Consider the following 23,330-nt stretch of genomic DNA (forward strand, 5'->3'; position numbering starts at 1 on the left):
GAGGAAAGGGACTTGGCAAGTGTGAAGTGCAAGGTTAATCCCCATATGGGCGAGACGGAGAAGGACACGTCACAGAGGGAAAATGCACCGGAGGGCCAAATCTGGGGATGGGCAACAGCAGAACGGGGACCATGCTTAATACAGGTGGGGGGAGACACAATTGGGGTTGGGAGGCTGTGTTCCAGAGGTAGACTGCGAAGTTTGAAGCCTGGCTCTGTCAGCCAGCAGCTGTGTGACTTAGAAGTTCATCTACCTCTTTGAGTCTCAGTTTGCTCCTCTGTAAAATGGTAAGAATATAAATGTCTGCCCTTTATGGGTTTGTGAAGAGCAAATCAGCTCATCTATATAAAGCACAGACCACAGCATCACCTTAAGAAACGACAGCACTAATGATGTTGGCTATGGTTGATCATATGTGCCACATCGTGCAGGGGAACAAGGATTTTCAAGGTGTTTGGAAGAGTAACATGTAAAGAAGAGGTTTTTGGCATTGGCGTTTTGATCACACAGAAATGAGAGAATGGACTTTTCATTGAAAACCAGGCGGCACTAAACATTAAACAGAAAGGTATTTCTGGGATAAGCGTAATGATTTTGATTCTGACATATTAGAAAGTTGGGCACGATGGATACCTGATTCAATCCATGTTTATGGGAATGGATGAGAATGGATACATAAAGATTTAAGAGGAGGGGGACATTGTTTTCTCCACAGCTGGTCATGAGCCCAGTGTAGTTGGCAGTAAAATGGATTGTTTGGAATGTGTCCCTAAAATCCTATAATTTAATTTTCATTATTTATATAACACAGTCAGTATACGTGACACTTTACTGCACACACACAAGATCACATTTCTGGCCTGGGTAATTTCACCAGAGAAGATGCTTTCGTTGGAATATTTGTACTTAACTAAATTGGTGCTCGGTGACGTGCCACCGCTGGGTTGCGTGGTCCTGATCAGCAGTGCAGGTGTATCGTTGGAGGTGAAATAAGGGGTCAGAATGTGGAGTAAATAGTGCTAAGAAGGTGAAGGGGTCTGTGTTATACTACATATAAAATTAGAGTTCTAGAGGAGTCCCGGAAAAACCGTGTTTTGAATGTTGAAAGTTGAGAAAATAGCAATCAAGTTGGGTGCTATTCTCTAAGAGCAAACTATTAAAATAATGATGAAAGTCGTTTTTTATCTCACTGCATTTAACTTCTTTCATTTGGCACCCTTTAGAAATACAAATTAGAAAATGATTCTTCTCATATGTGTCCAAGAGCAGAGAGAGTACGATTTCTAGAAAATTTCTAGACATCTAACTTAGAGAACCTCTAGGTCCCAGCAAGTGCTTTAAGTGATGACTTCCAACCTAAGGGGCCTGTCAATGAATAGTATTTACTTCTAGAAACCAGGAGTTGTCTCCACAGCTATCCCGTGGGCCGTGCTAGCACAGTGTGTATGTATTGGACTTGGCTGTTTTCTGATTATAGTTTTGGTTTTTTAAAGGGTCTTTGGGGCCAGGGAGTTAGCTAATAATTGATTGCAAGGTGCAGGAGGTAGTTTCATGATTGGCTTGGTAGTTTTGTATAGAGTAAAAAAGATATTCTTTAATTTTTATTTATTTATGATAGTCACCGAGAGAGAGGGAGAGAGGCAGAGACACAGGCAGAGGGAGAAGCAGGCTCCATGCACCGGGAGCCCGACATGGGACTCGATCCCGGGTCTCCAGGATCGTGCCCTGGGCCAAAGGCAGGCGCCAAACCGCTGCGCCACCCAGGGATCCCTAAAAAAGATATTCTTGAGATGAGCAACAGGAACCAGACTCGAGGACAGTATAAGCATTCAGGGTCAAAATTTATTCAGCATATGCTAACATACCACCAGGAACCAGAAAGAATAAATTATTCTGACTCCATTCCTAGGCAAGATCCCTGTGCTGCTACAGCCTGTAATTATTTTACAAATCATTTAAGTTGCTGACCACTGCTTGGAGATTACCACCTACGCGAAGAACACCACCTGGATGGAGTGTCTTCCTCCCTGGAACTCCCTTTCAGAATTGTCAGAAAACAAAGCAATAAATCCACATGTGAACCATTAAAATAACCTAAGTGCAGTATGCCCAGCAAATCATTTCACACATTTGCTATTTCAAGAAATCGGGATTCAAATCTTATCCTAAATTTCATATATTCGCATTTTTGAGCATTATTCAGACTTGTTCAAATTACTGAGCAGAATAAGAGGTTCATCTGAATACCCAGAAGATCACTGGGGGTCTTGAAATGGGAAGGGTGGGGTTGGTAAGGTCACAAAACCTCCCCCAGCTCCCTGGCTGCATGGCAAAGAGTATGAGTGCTAGGATATTCGATGGGAGTTCAAATTCTGGTCTAAATGGATTAAACAGAGTTATTATTTTTATGCCCTCATCCTTGTTTTTGTACATCACCGAATTACTGCACAAATGGCAGTTTTCCAAAGAGGTCTGAGACCAGAGCAGCAGGTCACAAAGCAAGGGTTTTATAGCATTGTTTTCCAGCCTCTTTTGGCGGAGTTGAATTTCCCTGGGCAAAAGTTTTCTCGCAACTGTCTCAAATAGTGCATCAAGAAGATGGCCTAGGAAATGTTCAGTGTCTTGGGACATTTGGATGCAGACAAGGCTTTGTTAGGGAAATCTGCACCTGTTTTTTTTTTTTCCCCCTTCTTAGGAGTCCTTCTAATCCTTAAATTCTTCACACAATGGGTATAAATAGATACCAGTGGTAGTTGTAGATGGCTAGCTCCATAGCTTTGTATTGATTCGATCTGCAGGGTGTCAAAACTCAAAATTTTAGTAAGTTCTGTCCAACAAGTGACCAGTTCAGTCTAACCCATCAGAGTGTCCTCTCGTGGAGAGAAGCACAGATGTCGGCTTCACAGAAATTTTGTCCTCACAGGGGACTTTAGAATAGGATCTTGAAATGCGTCCAGCCATATAGTCTTTTAGGAATCCCCGTCACAGAATATTCTTTTCTACCATCACATTTCAAAAAGACAACACTGATAACCACAAATTAAAGGGGGGTACATTTTAGATGGCAGTACAGTCCGCCTTGCTTCAGCAAAGAGGCTTTTGAAGTTTAAAAACTGTAAAAGTGGATTTGTAGTAAAGCCCTGTCTGTTTTCAAAGTACTGGTAAGGCGGCAGCTGTCGGGGAGCCCGCCTGGACCGGGCCCCGCACCGGGGAGAGCTTGGAACACGATCCCGCGGCCCACGCAGTGCAGAGTCTGCTTTCCTTGCCCCATTCTTTCTTTTTCTCCATCTCCCCCCCCGACCCCCCCTTCAGTTACTCTGATTGATGGAAACACGTGTTGGGAGCTCTCCCTGACGTTCTTTCCAAACACTGAAAGTATGAAATGTTAGGGTGATGCTATGTCTATTTTTGAACGTAAGGCTGTTAATGTAAAGCCTGTGTTGATATATTGGGATGAATTATAACGGCGATATTATTACAGCCTTCAAAGCTGAAAATTTATTATTTTTCTCACCTACTTTTGGTTGCTGATACTTGATCATAGGAACATGCTGTGCATCTGGTGAATTTGGGGGGGACTTATTTGTAGATTTTCAAAACTGAGACTTTGGCCTTTCTATCTTCTCCAGGCCCCTCCTATCATTGGAAAATAAGAGGAAATTTAATCCACTGCAGACTGACTTGGCTGTCCCTTGTTCCCTGGTTACTCTCATTGTTATTACTAATTCTTACAATGGAGATATTTTCCGTAAACGTTGATTTATCACTGATTTTTGCTAACGTCGTGCAAAATAGCATGGTCTGTTGCAACTGTTCGGCATGACTCTTTTTTACTTTTACACATTTAATTCGTAGCTGTTTTTGTTTAGACATCTGCATTTTAAAATGTAAAATGTCTTTTAATCTGGGAGGTCATGTTGGATTTCAAAAAGCCAACAGAAATTGAAAGCAAGCAATGGGTAGTCCTGAATAGAACTCTTAAGTTACGAGAAAACAAAACAAAACAAAACCCCCAAGCAGCCTGTGGATCACATTGTTTTTAAAGTCTGTCTTGCTTGCTGTAGCATGGATTCCTCAGGCCACAGGGTCCAGGTCTCCCTCGAACATTGCTGCATCTCTTGTTCCTGGTATATTCTTTCCCCAGGGAAGTGATTTAATTATTATTCACTGGAAGGATGAATGGAAAAGTAAATGGGACAACTTCACTGAATTCAAGAGCAAAGGTTAATTTCCTTGACTGGAAGACAAAACTGTTTGGTCATAAATGACAAAAAAAAAAAAAAAAAAAAAAAAAAAACCAATGTACACGTGTACTAATGTGGAGGAGAATTGTAGGTATATGTACACGCATTAGTACTAGCTAATGGTTAGGTGCCTAACTATGTGCCAAGCACAGTTTCAAGCACATTCCATTTACAAATTCGTGCACTTCTCACAACTGTTTTGTGAGGTAACAGCTGGTATTATTCCTGTTTTGCAGATGCGAAGACTGAGGCACAGACAGGTGTAGGCTAAGTTGAATTTCCAAGGTCCTGGTTTTTTGAATGGGCTGGGCCCGATTTGAGTGTGAACAGTTTGGTTCTACAGTCCTGCCTTGCAGTCAGACTCTCTGCTGCCTCTGACGATATATCATGTGCACACTCCTGCACAGCACATGCCCGGGCATGATTTATCTTACCTACTGTGGAAGTTCTCTAGAAATACACTTACATTTAAATGTTATCAAAAAACTCTTGTATCAGCTCTCTGAGGGCTGATCCTGTCATTTTTTGCTTGTTTATTCCAGTCTTTTGAGCTGACTAATAGGTGCATTTATTTGTTTCTCGAAAGTATTGGCTGATGGACCCCAGGGCAACAAGTGATTCATTCCTGCTCCATAAAGATTCAGCTACTGCCTTTAGGAATTTACTTACAAAGCACTGAGTGTGCATATAACATACAGGATTCAGTCCTCATTTGTGGCAGGTGTGAATAAAAATGTGTAATTAGGATCTGACCCCTAGAAACGTACAATGAGGTCAAGGAAGATAACCGATAGTTTATAGAAGTAAGAATGAAAGCAGGTCTCCAAAAAGAGAGAGCATGGAGTCTCGGGATCTTACACTTGGGAGGAACGTCTGAAATGATCGCAGCCTCAGATTGATGAGGCAGGTAGGTTAAATCCTTCGGATCAGGGGAGCCCAGGTCTAGAATGAGTCATTTCACCTCTCTGTGACTCATTTTCCTTTCCTTGAAAATGGGATGATAATAGTAATACTGAGCTCCCTAGTGCATTGTAAGGATTAAACGAGGGAATAAACACACACAGAATGCTTACAACAGTTCTTGCACACAGGAAGTGCTTAATAAACATTGTTGGTGAAGTTATCATTTACAGTTGAGGAAACTGAATCCCAGAGAAATTAAATTATTTACTCAAGGTTATCCCAGCTAGCTAATGACAGAGCTGGGATGGAATCCTGACACACATGTGGTCTGTGTGCTCTTAGCATCTTCGATAGAATTGTTGTGAAGCAAGCCTCAACTTGACAATAATACATAATTTCCACATTTACTTTGGGTCTTGAATATATGCTGAACTTTTTGCTCTCCTTTATTTTTAATTCTGGGAAACAGATATCGGACTGATTTTTTTTTTTTTTTCTTAAATGGTTATATGCCAGCATTATGGGAAGGTGGGGGGGAACTTTACCATACTTCTTTTTTTTCATACATATTCCAAATTTCAAATGTATTAATTTTGCCGAATGCCATGGCAACGTACATATCTGTTTTTCAGTTCATGAAAGGTATTTTGGGAATTATTGGCTTCTGCATGCTTGAGCGTTTTCATCTTTCAGCTATAGAAATACACTATGTATCCTCTTCATTTTGTGTTTGTGCTTCTATTCAGAATGAGAATAAAAGCAGTTAGTTTCTGGGTTGTAATATTCTTCAGTGAGCGGTGGCTTTCTAAAACAGTCACACCTTGACTGAAATGAAAACTCCGCTGTATCATAAAAGATATTCTAATTACTGCATCGAGTTAAAAGGAGAATAAATCACTGGGAGATTATTTTAAGTGCCTTAAATATAATAAAAAAGAATAATGGACGTTGAACAGCTTGACAAGTTTGATGAATTCAGACTATGGATGATTTCTGCTGCTTTTCTAATGGAAAAGGAGAGCATTTTACCTTTATGGTATATTGTCAAAGATAATTTTTGTTGGAAAAGATCAGAGGAAACCTTATCTTTGTTGAGCACTTGTCATGTACTGCCAAGGCAGTCTCTTATCTCATTTAATCTCTTAATCCTCCCAGCCTTGTAGGTGACATTATTCCCATTTTACCTCTGAGAAAAATGAGGCTTAGAGAATTTAAATAATATACCTTAAGGTACACAATTGCTAAGTAAGATCTAGAGTGCAGACCTACAGGATCTGGCATCAGACAGAGCCCATGCCCTTTGTCTGTCTTTCTTTTTCTTTTTCTTTCTTTCTATTTTAAAACGTTTTATTTATCTATTCTAGAGAGAAAGGGTGGGGGGAGGACCTAGAGGGAGCAGAGGGAGAGGGACAAGCAGATTCTATGCTGAGCATGGAGCCTGACATGGGGCTCGATCTGGGGACCCTGAGATCATGATCTGAGCTGAAACCAAGATTAGACGCTCCATGGACTGAGCTCCCCAGGATGGAGCTCCCCAGGACTGAGCTCCACTGTTACTGAGATGCTAATTTCATCCTTGTGAGCATGAAAAGAGAAAATATGTGTAAGTCTCTTTGTGCAGTGCGTAGGACACCACACGTAGAGAATGCCCGGGAGATTTTAAGTGTCACCAACAAGTGGTTGTGTGCCCAGCTGACCATAGCTGAAGAGTTCTAGGTTATGTGTAATTTATTCAGTCTTCCAGTTGATGTGTAAATTCAAAATTATGTCTATTGAGTTTCTCTGAACACATCTTACAGGTTAAAATGGGGATGAGTTGATGAAAGTATTGTGAATTTTCCACTGGGTTTGCCTTCATAAATGTGTGACAATTTATTTAATAAATGTGGACATGGGATGCCTGGGTGGCTCAGTCGGTTAAACATCTGACTCTTGATTTCAGCTCGGGTCATTATCTTGGGTTATGAGATCGAGCCCTGTGTTGGGTTCCATGCTGGTTGTGGAGCCTGCTTAAGATTCTCTCTATCCCTCTCCTTCAGCCCCTCTCCACTTGTGCACATGCTCTCTCTCTCTCAAAAATAAATAAGTAAGCAAGTAAGTAAATAAATGTGGACATGATCTTAATATTATGATGACAAATTGCTTGGGCATGTGTTTGCATACCTATGTCTGTGTGTTGGTTACTGCCATGTCTATAGCAAGGTAAAATTGTAAATGGTGGGAAAGTTATATCAGAAACAGATATTCTTTTATTTCCTCATTATGTTATCTCTGGTAAGAATTTTTAACCATTTAAAAAATCTGTGCAGTAAATATGAAACACATCTTATGCAGTGGCTACTATACCTGTATCCTTTTATACTACGTTTTGGGTGCAGATTTTTTTCCCACAAAGTGCAATAATTCCAAATACATAAAATACAGAGATTCTAGTAGTGCAACTGCCTGCCACTGTATGTTTTAAATAATATATGTTTTAAATAATAGTCAAGCAAATTAATTTTTAAGATTCCATGAGGCTATTTTGCTCTATTCTCAGCCTTCCGTTGATGGGATTTATGGAGACTATACTCATGGAAACTTACAGAAATAAATTCTGCTCTGCTGTCAATTTCACAGACTTTTAATATATCTTCCCTAAGTATCTTTTGAACTAAAGAAAAAATATATTCCTGTTCGTATTTTTAAACCTAATTTTCATACATTTTTTTGGTGGTGGTGGAGGTGGTGATGTGGTAGTAAATATAAATCTAGATTAATGTTGGTCTTAGTGTTTCCTAGTCAAGCATAGATGGAAAGGTGAATGAGCATTACTGCCTAATGGTTTTCTAACTATGCTAAATAATGTCCTATTTTCTTTTCCTTTGATAAGTTGAATCAGCTAAAGAGATAAGTAAGTACAGAAAGGATGAGGGTCCATAATTAGGGACGTACATGTTATTATCCATCTTGATCCAAGAAGCAGATGAATTATTTCACAATTGCATTAGGTAGTAAGTAAGAATGTATTCATTTTGTAGCAGAGGTACTGGTAGTTAAATTATCTTTCTTGATCTTTTATAATTAAATTTTTATTGTAAATTATATAACTTTCTTTTGAAATTTTTACTTTTATAACTGACTTGTTTCTGAGAATTTAGCTTAGAATATGTAAGCATAAACATTTAAAGGACAGTTTTAATAATGAGCCAGAATCTAATGTGGTAGCATTAACATAATTTTTATTTAGAAAGAGAATTTTGGGTTCAGACACAGTTTAAGCAATTTTAATCCTGTAAAATATACTTATAGGTACCTGTGTTTTTAAATATTTTGTAGCTACCACATCTAGATGATCATGCTTTCCTAATTTATGGGATTTTGATCAAATTAGCTGAATTAGGATAATATACAAATAATGTAAAAAAAGGACTAGTTCTAAAATTGTGAATACTACATTAAAAATGCAGTTTGCAACATAAAATGCCACATAAAGGTTTTAAATGATTTTAGAGATAATATGTGTATAATGAAATTGAGAAAAGAGCATGTAACAGGAATTTATCTCTTCCTTTATGCAACAGAGGATCTTTGCACTGCCATTATTACTCACTCACTTGGTAGCATTTTCGAATTCAGTGGTCTTCAAATAGCATACCATGGAGTTAACTATGTGAAAGAGACAGTTACAGTTTTACATACATGGGCATACATACTCAATGACCTTAGCAATGGTGGAGGTCTTATTCTCGAAATATATTTTGTTTTGCTGTTATTTTATTTTTCTGTTAATTTTTTAAAAAAGATTTTATTTATTTATTCATGAGAGACAGAGAGAGAGAGAGAAAGAGAGAGAGGCAGAGACACAGGCAGAGGGAGAAGCAGGCTCCATACAGGGAGCCCGATGTGGGACTCGATCCTGGGCTGAGGATCACGTCCTGGGCTGAAGGCAAGTGTTAAACCCCTGAGCCACCCAGGGATCCCCTATATTTTTCTGTTAAATGAAATAATTTGGACAAAATGGATATGGGACATAGTATTTCAAAGGAGTAGTCATGATTGAATTTGTAAAGTAGAAGAAATTAATGAAGTCCTGTGGATATAGAAGAAATCTTGATAGACCAATAACAATGGTTTATTGATAAAATAGATGTTTGTGAAAAGGAAGTTGTAACCTTTCCTTTGCCTTCTTAATTGTGAGTTTTTTTTAAAAGATTTTATTTATTCATGAGCGACACACAGAGAGAGGCAGAGACATAGGCAGAGGGAGAGGCAGGTTCCCCATGGTGAGCCCAGTGTGGGACTCGATCCCAGGACCCCAGGATCACAACCTGAGCCAAAGGCGGATGCTCAACCACTGAGCCACCCAGGTGCCCAAATTGTGAGATTTGTATATGTCTCAGTTTTAATGCTTGTGGAACAGGAACCTATTTGTTGATTTATTTAGATAGCTACTTGCCTATCTATCTAGGAATAATAAATTCATATGTAAGGAACTTCTCTAACTTGTTGTAAAAATGTAGTAACAATGGCTTTTATAATTTCTCAGAAAATATAGTTAAACTCTTGGTCAGGCATACTAGGGGACTGGTATAAAAATACACAAAAATACAACAAAACACCAAAGAAAAAAAAAAAGAACATTTCTCAGTAATGAAGACCTGCAAATAAGTAAAGATCTTTGTAACAAGTCAAAAGAGATGTCATCTAAACAATTACATTGGGTTGAACATTCATTTATTCTTGGACAATATATAATAATTATTTAGTGAAAAAAATTATTATCTATTTTGAGATGTTCTGTTTTAGGTACCTAAAGATTTTCTGTGATGTGTCCACATCTATTTTTAAATTTATTTATTCTGCTTCAATGTGCTGATTTTGCTATCTTTCAAAAATTCTGAAAATATCTCAACTAATAATTTTGTATATCAACTCTTCTATATTCTCTCTGTTTCCTTAATGGAACTCTTAGAAGGTTTGTGGAACTTTTCATTCTATACTGTGTCCCTTGATATCTGTCTTATATTTTCTCTCATTTTTACCTTTTTATTTCATCCACTAAAATATAAGCTCTACTAGGATCAAAGTTTTTGTTGTTGTTGTTCAATAATACAAACCAAATTTTTACTAGAGTGACTCACTCAGAATGGATGCACAATGTACAACAGAAGTGTTTGTTGAATGAATGGATGATTTCTGCATAATTTCTTCTATTTTTTTCATTAAATTAGCTTTCATTGCATCTAATCTGCTGTTTAACCCAAAATCTGTTTTCCTAATTTCAATAGCTATATTTTTTTGGTGTTCTAGTTGGTTCCATTTCAAACTTGCCCTTTTATTGTGATTTCTTTTCCTTCTTTTGTCTCTACTAATATTTTAAGTACATTTGTTTGCTTAGTCTCTTTCGAATTATTGTATTTGTCAAGATCTTGGGGTGCTAATCTTCTATCTTGTGTCTGTGGACTCTTCTACAGTGGATTGCTTTGCATATGTTTCTAATCTTTGATTGTGAGCTCAACTTCATCGGGGGTGGTGTTCTTTTTCTTTGGAAGTTCTGTGTGCTCTGGGTTATGGGAGCTCCTACAAAGTGGTTTTATGTTACCTTCTGTCAGTTTCCCAGGAGTTACATTGGTCTAGGATCAGTTTTTACACTAATTTTATGGCTTGGGGTTCCCAAACTATGCAAATAGTATAAATTTAGATTTTGCAGCTACATATGGAAAATGTTTAGAGGTTTGATTACTCATAGGCAACTCTCTTTTTGCCTTCCAGAGCCTTGCCAGAACTATGTTTTCTTGCCACTTCCCTGAATCAATGACTTGGGAGTTAGCAACCTTTCCAAATCTTTGGCTTTGTGTAGGACCTGTTTCTTAGTGGGCATTAAAAGTCCAGCCCTTATCCCTCAGAGCCCATAGATCTGTTAAAGTTTCCAGTTATGTGTTTTCCATTCAGGCTGTGAATTACCTCTAGGAATCTTATTTCTTTTGAGTTTGGGTATGTATTTAACTTTTTTCCACTATTATATTTTATCTGGAATTGCGTGCGTGTGTGTGTGTGTGTGTGTTTCAGCAGGAGTGCATAATCTCTGACCACTATATTGCTGAAATTAAAAGACCCCTTTCATTTCTAAGCTCAATTATTATGGATGTTTGCTTTCTACTTCTGAATGTAGTATGAAATGGCCCCTGAATCTGGAGAGTTTCTGTCCAAAATATTGAACCTTCATTCTCTCATTTTAATCTGTGAAATCTGTCTATAGTCTTCTTAGATAGATATATAACTATCTAGAGAAGATACGGAAAATGAATTTGTTGTCCATTTTTACATTTGTTTTTGGCAAAGGATCACTGTATCATATATGCCTCATATTGCCATAATTTTTCTGTTGCTTCATTTGAATTTAGTATTTGGGGAAAGACACTGGCATATCAATATGATAAACAACACTAAAAGTCCAGGGCAAACCTGGACAGTTTGACTCTTTATCTGGAATCCATTCCTCTAGAGACCAAAGAAATCCTTTCAAGACCTTCCTACTGGACAGCCTCCTGGCTCAGGCACCAGCTATGGTGTTATATTCAGACTTGTTTGTTAGACCATGTTTTAATATATCCAAATAATAAAGATAAATATCAATCTATTTAAAAGGAAGGCCTTGCCCTATTAGGACAAATGTTCCCAACCAGTAAAAGGGTCTAAGAGGGAAAGGCCACTTGTGAATTATATTTTAGAGCTACGTTCAATATTGTGGCTTGGCTGAAAAGACTGCCAGAGTGCATTTCACATTGATTTTATCGTAGACATCTGTGAAGCAAAGCAGAGGCAAATGATAGCATACTCATTTACCAGTGATGCAAATTAAAGGGGCAAGTGGCAACACAATCACTCCTAACACATTTGCCCTTTTTCTCTTCATTTAAACTAAAGATACGTGTCTGCCCTCCAAATCCAGACAGATGAGGGCCCACTGTCAAGTTAACCATTACCTGGATAGGTCTCTGTGTCCTGCTGGAGCAGCATATTCTCTTGAATTAAGATCTGTCCATCACTCCTGGCTACATGGGAGGCAAAGTGGAGTTGCTTATGTAGACCTCAGGAGCCTGTCCTGTGAGGGACAAAATGCACAGCAGCCTCTCCAAAAATGGCTTCTTAGCTGTGAGAACTTCAAAATCTGTAAGATCCTTGGCCAATGCAACTAAGAAAAATAACCCATTCCTTGGCACATACGTACATACATACGTGCATGCTCGTGTCCTATTTCAGGGGAATTAGAATCTCCTATTATCAACAGAACATAATTCAAAATACTAGGCAAAAGAGGAAGGAAACAGTTGAGAAAGGAAGGTAGTGTGGCCAGAATGCTAGAACACTTGTTTTCGTTTTTTTTCCCCCAAAAAAGTGATAGCATAGTAATCTACTTTTTCTTCAAGGCTTTCAAGTCACAAAACAAAAAGTACTTTTAGAAGTATGATGGGAGACAGAAGGAAAAAATGCTCTTTGTCCACATTTTTTCAATTGTACCAGCAACGAATCTCAAAATAGAGACTCCCCAGAAATTTGAAAATATTTATTTATTGTTTATATGTTCCATCTTTGTAAATCTGTCTTGTGGTAATTCCAATAATAATGACTCAAACATAGCATTCTGTCAAAGTGTCTTACACAGTGGGGCAGCATTCTAATAACTATCAATTTTATATTTGCTGATACTTGTTTCTGGGTAATTGTGTTGGCTACAATTCTGCTTTTGCAAAGTCACTAGTTTTTGAAAGTCTTCATATGTTTAGGGTGGCACTAGGTTACTGTAATTATATTCATGATCATTCTGTTATAGATTGGTTCCTGTAGAGCTATGGTTTCATGGCCTGAAGCTGAAAAGAGGTGTTCAGAGCTGATTGTCCCCTCTTTTGCCCCCACCAACTCCTACTGTTGTTATGTGAGAACACATTTTTGAATATTGAAGGAATTAAATTTTTAGAACTTTCAAGACTAGTATTTTTTTCTGTATTTCACAGAAAGGAAAAAGTGGACTTATTAACAGTTTAAATGTTCTGAGATCTTTGCAGATCATGATACGAGAAACATAACAAAATATTACTGTTGATGTTACTTCTATGTATTTGCTAATAAAAGCTTTATAACTTTAAAGTCTAGGGAGTACTTGAAACATAATAAAGATAACCAGAAATAATGACTTTAATATTTTACATCAGGGCCAGATTAATCTGCTAAAAAGTATGAATTATAGTTTTATGTAGAATGTATCTTAGATCTAGAAAGTAGAAACACATTTTTTAAAAATATAAGCTTCACTAAGATCCTTTTATGGATTTACTGGTTTGTTCTCATTTGTCATTGGACCGTTTCCAGATGTAAAATATTACTTTCTGGAAATTGCTGTGGATTCTACTATCAAGACCAGGTGCATGTTGTTTTATAGGCATTTTTCTTCTGATTTTTTAATGCTGAAACTCATAGAATGCCTTCAACTGGTAATTTGTTTAGCTCTATACCTATTAATTGAACCAAGGCATAAACTTTGTATTTTTGTCATTTTTCTGTTCCATATTTATTTCTGCTTCAATGAGTTTGTGTCTAGCACAAAAGGAGATGATTTCATCTCTTTTTTTAGGATTTGCCTCTAAGAAAATACATATTTTATTGTTACTGTTCTCAATTGATGTAATAAGGTTCATGGACATAAAATAATAAAAAAACCTGATCTTTGAGGTTTTGTAGTATTACAGTTTTTTTCTTTCCTTCGACTAAGTCAATAATAAAGAATGTGTATTACTTTTGTTTCTAACAGAGAAGTTTTGAAAATGTATGTGTACATCTTTCCCTTTCTTTTTCTGTTGCTTATGTCTTAACTAAGTGACAAATGGCCTCTACACTCAAATTTTTCCATTTTAGTGGAGAATTTGGATTCATTGTAGACTGCTAAGATTTCCCCCTCTGCCCCCCTTTGAAAATTCATGGCAGACCTTGTATCTTCATGCACTGTTGGAGTTTGTTAATCGTGGCTTAAATAATGCCAGTAGAGATCACACAGAAGTTGAAGAATCCAGAGCACCAGCCCTGAAATGCTGGACATCAAGACTATTCCTAGAGGAGAACCAGGACCAGTTTTGCATGAAGTGTGGTGTTGTTGACAGTCTCAGTGAAGATTATAACCTTGTTGTTAGCCAGGAGGTGTTAGCTATGGTGAAGTCTCTTTATGGAGAGTACAGCAGAGCATGAAGAAAGGAACTAGAGCCTCTGTTTTCTCGTCTGTATAGTGAGGGTAAGAATTGCTCGTGCACATTTGTTCTGAGAACGGACGAGACACCCTAGACTGGCATACCGCAGAGTTTTTACAGCCATTCTCCACTGTGTCATGATGTTCATGTGCTCACAGGAATGTAGTGGAATCTAGAGCAACATCATGGCTTTTTAAAAGATTCAGTTAAGGGTTTCTGGGTGGCTCAGTCGGTTAAGTGTCTGCCTTTGGCTCAGGTCCTGGGATTGAGCCCCACATGGAGCTCTCTGCTCAAAAGAAGTCTGCTTCTGCCTCTCCCTCTGCCTGCCTCCTCCCTCCCCCATGCTCGCTCTCTCAAATAGATAAATAAAAATCTTTAAAGAATTAAAAGATTCATTTATTTATTTGAGGGAGAGAGGGTGGGGGAGCGGCTGAGGAAGAAGGAGAGGGAAAGAAGACTCCCCGATGAATGTGGAGCCCCAGCGGGGCTCGATCTCACAACCCTGAGATCAGGACCTGAGCCAAAACCAACAGTCTGGCTCTCAAGCAACTGAGCCACCCAGGGCCCCAGTTGTTTTAAGATTTAAAATTTTTATAGTGGTTTTAAGTTCACGACAAAAGTGAAAGGAGGGTACAGAGATCTTCCATGTGCCCCCTACCTCCCACCTGCACTGCTTCCCCCTGCGGTTGACATCACTCACCGGGCTGCCACATTTGTAATTGAGGATGAACCTACATTGACACAACATAATCCCCCCCAAGTTTCTAGTTTGTGTTAAGGTTCATTCTTGGGGTTGAATGTTCTGTGGGATTGGACAAATGTGTAATGACATGAATCCATCATCATAATATCATAAAGAATATTTTCACCGCTCTAAAAATCCTCTGTGCACTGCCCGCCCCTCTCCACTTCCCTGCCGGCAATCACTGATCTTTGTATTGTCTCCACAGCTTTGCCTTTTCCAGAATGTCGTGTAGTTGGAATCCTACAGTACGTAGCCTTTTCAGATTGGCTTCTTTTACTTAGCAATATGCATTTGAGGTTCATGTCCTGATATTCTAAAAGCCATAGATATGATAGATGTCACAGTCTTACAGAAAAAGCTTTTTAAACTGAAATTTAATTTGAGAAGAGTCCTAATTTGCTCACTCAAAGAACAAGTGGGGGTGCCGAAGGACAGAGGGCAGCTACTCACTTTTAAGCCCCGCCTCCTTCTCTACTGTCTCTGTCTTCATAGAGCAGGGAAGTCTGGGTGACACTGGAGCCGACAGAAACCCAAGCTTTCTCTTTCCTGGGGAGTGTCTGACCAAGAAGTGGAGAGACTTCTCAGTTCCTCCACCGCTTTCCACGGCTTCCATCCCTTCTGGGGACATCCTGTCACTCCCTAGGGTACATGTCCCTGCCCAGGAAAGCATTCACAACACCCTCACTGCTGCATCTCTCTTCATGGCACTCAACTACCTGACCTGCTTGTGCATTCCTTCATTGCGTGTCCCTGTTCTTCTCTCCCTTCCACCCCCACCACGGGAGTTCCACAAGGGCCCAGCCCCCCATTACGCATCCTCAATGCCTGGCACACAGAGTAGGTGCCCAGCAAATTTCGTTAAAAAACGAAGAACAAAGAAATGAAGCAGGAGGAATGAGACATTCAAAAGTGGAACAGCACTGAGGAAGAAGACAGAGCTATGTTGATGAAGAGTAGTCTTAGACTCCTTTGAGAGAACAGAAAATTGTCAGTTCCGCAGGAAGTTATGAACCCTCACCGTTTAAAAAATGATGTTCGCGCTATTTTTGTGTGTTGGGCTGAGGCACTGTGTACCTGGAGATTCAAAGTTACATTTTTGTTAAATGTTTCCTTGTGGAAAAGTCAGCAAGGGTTGCAGAAGGTCTAGGAACTTATCTTTGAAGATACTTTCTCATGAATTTCCAGTTCAGACTTGCAGCTTTTGGGGGCTGAGGCTGCTGGGTGATCTTGAGAGCAGCTGGAGAGGCTCTAATGGGGTCCAGCTGTGCACCCAGAGAACACACCTTCTTGGGATAACATTAACTGGGGAGACCCCTGCCCTCTCTGGTTTCCTTTGGGCTTTATGGGTCCCTGTGGTCTGTTGCATTGATCTTGCATTTTCAGGTTTTATAGCAATCCTAAACATGTGAGGGTACATATTTGCTCTTTGATGTGCCCTTTGATAGAAGCCAGAGTGCTTTACCTGGGCCTGTGTTTAATAATGATGAGGGGTGGGGGTCGCATGCCCTGTGGCCGTGGGCTTCCTGGGGAGGCTGGTTTAGAGTGCAGCTTTTCTTGAGGTTGTTGATGGGCAGACTTAAATCATGGATGTTTCTTGTCTTATATTTGAAAATGAAGTTTATTAAAGATAGACATCTAGTCCTGCTGGCGTTTTTTCTTCATCTTGTTCAGTTGTGCCACTTGCTAGATGGTAGGATGAGAAGGGACATTCACGGACTCAATGATTTCCTATTTTTTTCCCCATATTTTATCCTTATCTACATCTGCATTAGAAAGCAGTTACTGTATATCCATTTGACAGATAAAGGAGTTAAGGCACATGTCTTTTAGAGACATGCTCACTAGTTTTTGTGGCTGGAACCTAAATTAGAATTCAGCGCTCTTACCACTAGATTTGTGGAAAATAGAAGATGGTCATTGCATTTCTGTGGACTCTTTGAAGGAAAAAGGGGAGAGTGTTTGCCTCTTCCAAGTAGAACTCAGAGTATAGAAATAGAATCATAGAGCCATAGATCCAAAGGGTCTTTAAGGACACCTTGCACTTTTTTTTTTAAAGATTTTATTTATTTATTTATTTGAGAGAGAGAGAGAGAGAGAGGGAGAGAGAGAGTAAGCATGAGTAGGGGGAGGAGCAGAGACAGAAAGTCTCAGACTGTGCTGAGCACAGGGTCGACGCAGGACTCCATCCCATGACACCTGAGATTAGGACCTCAGCTGAAACCAAGAGTCAGATGCCTAACTGAGCCATCCAGGCGCCCTGGGCAGCTTGCACTCTAAGCTGGCATTGCCTCTTCTGCGAGACTGCAGTGTGAGGGACTCAGCTGTACTTAGATTCCTCCCTTGTTTATAGCCTATATATATATATCAAACTAAAGACAGAATTGGACACATATCCGTATGCTGTGGGCAGCAGCACTTATCAGAGGTGGCCACATTATGATTTTCTATCTTCCTTGGTCTTCCAGCCTTCCTTGGCCACCAGTCCTCCCAAAGAAATCACTTCCCTTGTGTTCTGGGTTTAATTTGCAAGAGTTTGGTTAGGAAGAGCAACTAAAGGCACCCCCTTACACAGCCTCTTAGAGGCTGGTGTAATTAGCAAGTTGAGAGTTCCTGAGGTTTAGGAACCTAGGTCTAGCCATGGCATTTCGATGATGAGAATGTGTGATGGTGATGATTATTAGCTCCTCAATCCATTTTAATCACATCGTTAGAGTTGACGTTTGTTGAAGACTCTCCTCAAGAATGATAAGCTGGGTGATTCGTTTTGGAAATAATACCGTGGGCTTGAAGCATGTAGACCTTACATTGCCCAAAATGACCCACTTCCTTTGTTTACTCCTAAGTACTTTCTTATTTGTTTGACTTTATTAGTGGTATAAATCCCAACATTGAAGTCATTCATTGAGGGCAAACTCTATTTAATGAAATATAAATTTGATACATGGTTGTCCTATGCAAGCTTTATATTTCCGATGGTTGGTTTTCCACTTAATCGGGAGAGGAAATAATTCTTTTTTCCTAAACAAGTGCGCCATATTATACTTTCTGTTTGACTATAGTATTGATTGGTCATGTCTGATGTTCATCAGATGAAGCAAAGTATGCTTGTTTTAGTTGTCTTGAGAGGATTTTATTCTTAAACACTAATGAACTCGATAATAAATCTTCAAAGGTGGAACACAGCCAAACACAATTTATGATTTTTCTAGGCTCTACTGAGGTCCCTACCCACCCAATGAAGACTGGAGTCATTCATATGATAGGGGGGAGAATTCAGACACCATTTATTAAGTGATGATTATTGATTATGTTGAGTTGATGAATATTAGCTCTGATATATTGCTGCTCACAACATAGTAGTGGCCACGTCAGTAGAAAAATTATCTTAATACGTTACCCATCAGGTACGCGTGCATGCGCGTGTGTGTGTGTGTGTATCTGTATTTCTGACTGTATATTCCAAAACCCTGATTTAGAAAGCTTCGTTCTATTTGCTATTTTTGTTGGGACTCGTAAAGTAACTTTTCATTGTTCTCCTTCCTCCATTTTTTTACTTACTGAGTCCTTTTCTGATGCCAACTATACTGCTAAATGCTGAGAATAAAAAGATCAGTAAGACACAGTTCCTGGCCTCAGGAGTGAAAGTACTTATTATCCAGCATGGTGAGTGGCACAAGAAACCTGTAGAGAAAGTACTTACTGTGCCCAGAAAGTACTTACTGTGCCTCAGAAATGCAGTAAAAAAATTTGGACAGTGAGTATCATTTGCAGTCTAGTGGTGGTTTCATAGAAGGTCTGTTTCAGGAGGGCCCTTCCCTACATCTTCAGTTTTTATTAGCGATAATTTCTTCATGCTTCTGTAAAAACTATTTGCTGTTAATTTTGAACACTGTTTTCACGGATTTTTTTTTTTTTTAATGGATATCTTTTTCATTTTGCTTTACTTCCCTCCTGGCTCTTACATATATTTAAAAAAAATATTTTTATCCGTATCTAATTTCTGCAACTTCTAAAAAACTTTCCAAGCAGTCACCTCCTGACCCTCTTTTTCCCTTAGCTATCCCCCCTCCCAGGGCCATCTCCCTTTCTTTAGAGCCCCCGCATAATGCTATTCCTTTACAGTCCAGCCATCTGCCTGTTTTAGCCTCTTCCTCACTCTCTCTGTTTCTTCTATATAGATTTCCCCATATGTCTGCTTCTGCCTTTATCCACAAGTCCAGACACTCCTCCAAGGCTTTCTAACCACCCCATCCTGGTGTCCCGTCTGTTCATAAATAACTCTTTCATCCGCTTTGGATCCCCAACCCCCACTCTTTCTAAAAAGAGTGTGCAAATAAACCCAAAGTGCACGGAGCCAAGATGCACAGCATAGTTGTGATTCAGAATAGACTTTCTCCTTCCCATCACCTGTTTCAATGCTGCTCTTCGCTGCGTGCCTTTGTAACATCCCCACGGTTCCTTTTCAATTTCTGTGGAGTACTGGGTGCAAAATTCTTTAATATCTTCACGAGAAAGTTTTTGCCTCTTCCTGGCAGACCATTTTGCCCTAACCCGTTACTCAATCTTTCTGAGCTGCCTAGTGGTTGCTATTCTTGGAGGAGTCACGTTTGAACCTTTTGTTCTCCAGAAATTAACGTAACGTGTCAGAAACAGCAGTCTCCCTGCCCGGGTGCTTGGCAACCTGAAACTCTGTAGATATGTTCTTTTGCAAGCCTGAGTTCTAGAATATGTGCCCCTGGAGGAGTGTCACAGAACAACCTGCAGTCATGGCAGCGTTGAGGACTGTCAGATGTTGTAGGTATTTAGAGTGTCCCACATCCTCCTCCTGGTGCCCTGGTGACAGTCCCCTCACTCCTCTCCATTCAGGGGTAAACACTGGCAATTTGCTTCCCTTTAGAAATGTGTTCGTGTAGCCATCGCAGAGTTGTTCATGTTTTTCCTTCCCAGTGTCAGTGAGAATGTGACTCACAGAGTCCCTGCAGAGATTTCGCTCAGCAGGAAGTAGATCTAGGTAAGATTGCCTTGAAAGTTGATCTAAAAAACAATAAACGCTAACTCTATCATTCCATTTATTTAAAAAAGGAATCTGATGTATAAGTAACTCGATTACATGGTGTAACTAGTGAGGGCTAATAGGAAGAAGTTATGCAATGGTTAGGACCTCATTCCCCACCTGCCCCTGTCTCTGTAGAGAAAGAAAAGAAGTTACAGATTAAAATGATTCACACTATATTTCAGGAAAGGTGAAATGTCGTGGTAAAAATGAAAGATGGAACTGTTTACTCCTGAGATGTTGAGAAAATCTCAACTCCGTAGCTCTCCTGGAGTCCTCTGGGAGCTAAATATTTTACCAGGAACAAAATCAAAAGTCTCTGAAGAATAAGGCGTTTAGTTTTAAATGCCTCTGACTTTCTAAAGAGTTCTCTTTGTTTATATTCAAGGAACAGGTTTTAACTGCAACAAGAACATCAGAACCAACAACAAAAAAAGAAATGTTGAAAAGACACTAAGAACAGCAACAAAGGAGCACATATTAATAATTGAGGCTCTTTCTGGAATCTCAAGTCAGTCTGTAGTGAGGAAATGTAAATTCTTGGAGAAATTTAGCTGAGAGTTAGAAGTATTCCTTTTCCCTGACACTGATGCATCAGCTAATTATGTTTACTATTTTTGCTGTTGTCAAATTTCCATGGAATCCTGGTCATTAGATGTGCACAGATCCAAATTTGTAGCTTATGTATATTTTTGCTTTTGCGTCTTGGCAAAAAATGTGCTCTTAATACATCTTATACTCAGGAGGATGAAAAAAATTACCACTAATTTAAGAACAGTCATTGGTTAGAACACAGTTTTATTCCAGTGTATGACCAGAGTTATTGACTGTGCAAGTGTGTAGTGTATTATACGTCACCTCTGGGCTGTTGACTAGATAGGAATGGATTGGGTTATGGCGTTGGTTCTAAATGGGTGTACGTAATAGAAGAATACAATTCTAGACTTCTTTTTTATTAGATGAAGCTGTCTTTCTTACCCATACCAAGTTACTCACCAAATGTTATGTCCCTAAAATCTTAGTAACAACCATCTTCCAATGCGTTTATTTTTCAAGTGTGTGCAGAGTATCACGCATCTTACAGATCATGGGGAAAAGAGTTCTTCGCTGTTGGAACGACAGTGGAAGGAGAAGTAGCAGTCTCATGTGACAGATTTTTCAGTTTCAGCCCTCTTGCTCTCTACTAATTAGAATCATATGGTCATACACCTTTGGTTTTTTTTTTTTTTTTTTTTTGAAAAAAAAATTCTAAAGATTCAGCAAAATAGTTTCAAGGTTACCTTTAAGCAGGTACAAATATCTTAGCTCTTCTTCATGCTTGCTGCTAAATTGGCTGTGGTCTGTGGGAGCTTAATTAGTTCAGGTTCAGTGCTGTTGATTTACACTGAGGGTGTGTCTATACTTAACATTTTTATAACAGAAAATACATTTTGCTCTCATTATTGGTGGTTTGTTTGTTTGCCACTTGGAAATCTTAGGGAAGGGCGCTGTAAAAAGTTTTTAGATTTTCAAATTGGATTCACCTCTGTTTCCCCAGAAGAACCTCAGTAATGTGTGAATTTTGTTCACTTAGCCTGTATTTATCGAATGCTTATGAATGTGCATTGCATTGTGTTTTTTAATCGCTGGTACCCTGAATATTTAGAGAAAACAAATAACCTCATGCGTACGCTGTGTGTTTGCAGTATCATCTGGTTGAATTTGCACCAGGCTATCCAGAATGTTAAATTCCACCCATTGATGGTGTTTATAGGTCTCAGAAGAACCAGAGATATGAATCTGATATTTGCTGCCTCAATACTTCCCATTCTTTGAAGGAATTTGTTTGTATTCATGTAAACAATTTCTCACCAATTTTCTTTCTGGAGAGAAAACAATTGTGTCTTGACTTTATGACAGAACAGAGATCCTTGCAGATTCTCTTGCTGTTACAGGCCCTGTTAATCTTTGTTCATCTGATTTAGATGAACCTCCGTATGACCCAGCAGGACAGTGGTAAATCTGCCATTGCAGTTTTATAGATGTGGATGGGAAGGTAGTGCGGGTTACAGCATCAACACTGCCTGACAGGTTGATGTTAGTGAGGGGATGTCAGTGGTGACTTGGCAGCCTAGTTGGCAAGGGGAGACATGTACCTGAGTTAGCCACTTCCCCCTCAGTTCCTCTTTTCTCTACTTTTTTTTTTTTTTTTTAATAGAAAACCTTGTGTTGGGGGTGTACAGTTTTATCTTGCCTAGGCTTCTCAGGTGAAATGCATTTGTTGAGACTCCCTGGGTTAGTTTGGTTCTAGCGTCTTGGTGGATTGAGTCTGGAGCAGAATTCTTGATTTGGGGTTCATGGAGCCAAGGGGAAGGGTCCCTGAATATATGTGCGCCTTTAGGTTTTGGGGAGAGTGTCTATAGAATTTCTTAGGTTCTCAAGAAGATTCAGTGACCTAATGTTAAGGCACACTCTCATGGAAGAATGATCAAGATCCAGGTTCAGGGTTAGTTGTGGCTCCCCCATTGGCCTGTTTGTGATTAATGTGAAAGCTCAGAGCGCCTCAGAGCAGTGAAAGAGGCACAAGGCTCCATGAAAACTTTTCTCTGACTTGCTTCAAGGGTTTTAGATCGAAATGCCTAGTTCCTCTGTATAATTAGAACATTTCCTCGACCTTCCATAGGCAAATACCTAAGACCAATCTGGCCCCACGCTGTGTAAGAGGAGACGTGAGCTCCAAGCATGAGAAGGCATAGCAACCTTCACCACCAGCCAGATCCCACGTTAGACAAGAGTGATGTGTACAATAAAGTGAATTTTTTGTTGGTGCTGCCTGAAGTGTAGCACATTTCTTTTTCCTTTGTGGGTCTATAGGTACACTGTTGAGTCCAGTGGAACTCCAAAGATAGGATGGGGCTACTGATAACACAAAAATATTGTATAGCTGGTTGACAAAAATAGGTTTAATGGTGTTATGAATGGCTACATGATGTCAATGCCAGTATCCAGGGCTCAGGGGCCTTGACAGTGGTTTCCCAGTACCTCCAGGGAAGCGTGTTTGAAGAGAATTATTATCAACAATAAGGACCATCAGCTTATTGTCTCTTTTCTCATTTCTCATTGTTCCTCCATGAAATTGGGGTAAATCTCATGGTAGTGCGAAGCTCCCAGACTGTGTGGATTCA

The 23,330-nt window shown here is 39.4% G+C and overlaps 1 protein-coding gene across 19 annotated transcripts in view; it reads left to right on the forward strand.

Annotated features, from left to right (window-relative positions):
* The window catches only part of TCF4 (transcription factor 4), a 361,238-nt gene that overhangs the window by 38,484 nt on the left and 299,424 nt on the right, over nucleotides 1-23,330 (forward strand). Inside the window, exon 1 of one of the 19 annotated variants that reach the window (XM_072822682.1) lies at nucleotides 19,852-19,907. The exons of 17 other annotated variants lie outside the window; for them this stretch is intronic. In XM_072822682.1, the coding sequence (XP_072678783.1) occupies nucleotides 19,880-19,907 (28 nt within the window). In that variant the 5' untranslated portion in view covers nucleotides 19,852-19,879. Of the gene's footprint in view, nucleotides 1-19,851; nucleotides 19,908-19,968; nucleotides 20,125-23,330 lie in introns of those variants that run through there. One more of the 19 variants, XM_072822697.1, reaches the window with a different exon arrangement.

This window comes from Canis lupus, chromosome 1, assembly GCF_048164855.1.
Source record: "Canis lupus baileyi chromosome 1, mCanLup2.hap1, whole genome shotgun sequence".
NCBI classification, from domain to species: Eukaryota; Metazoa; Chordata; class Mammalia; order Carnivora; family Canidae; genus Canis; species Canis lupus.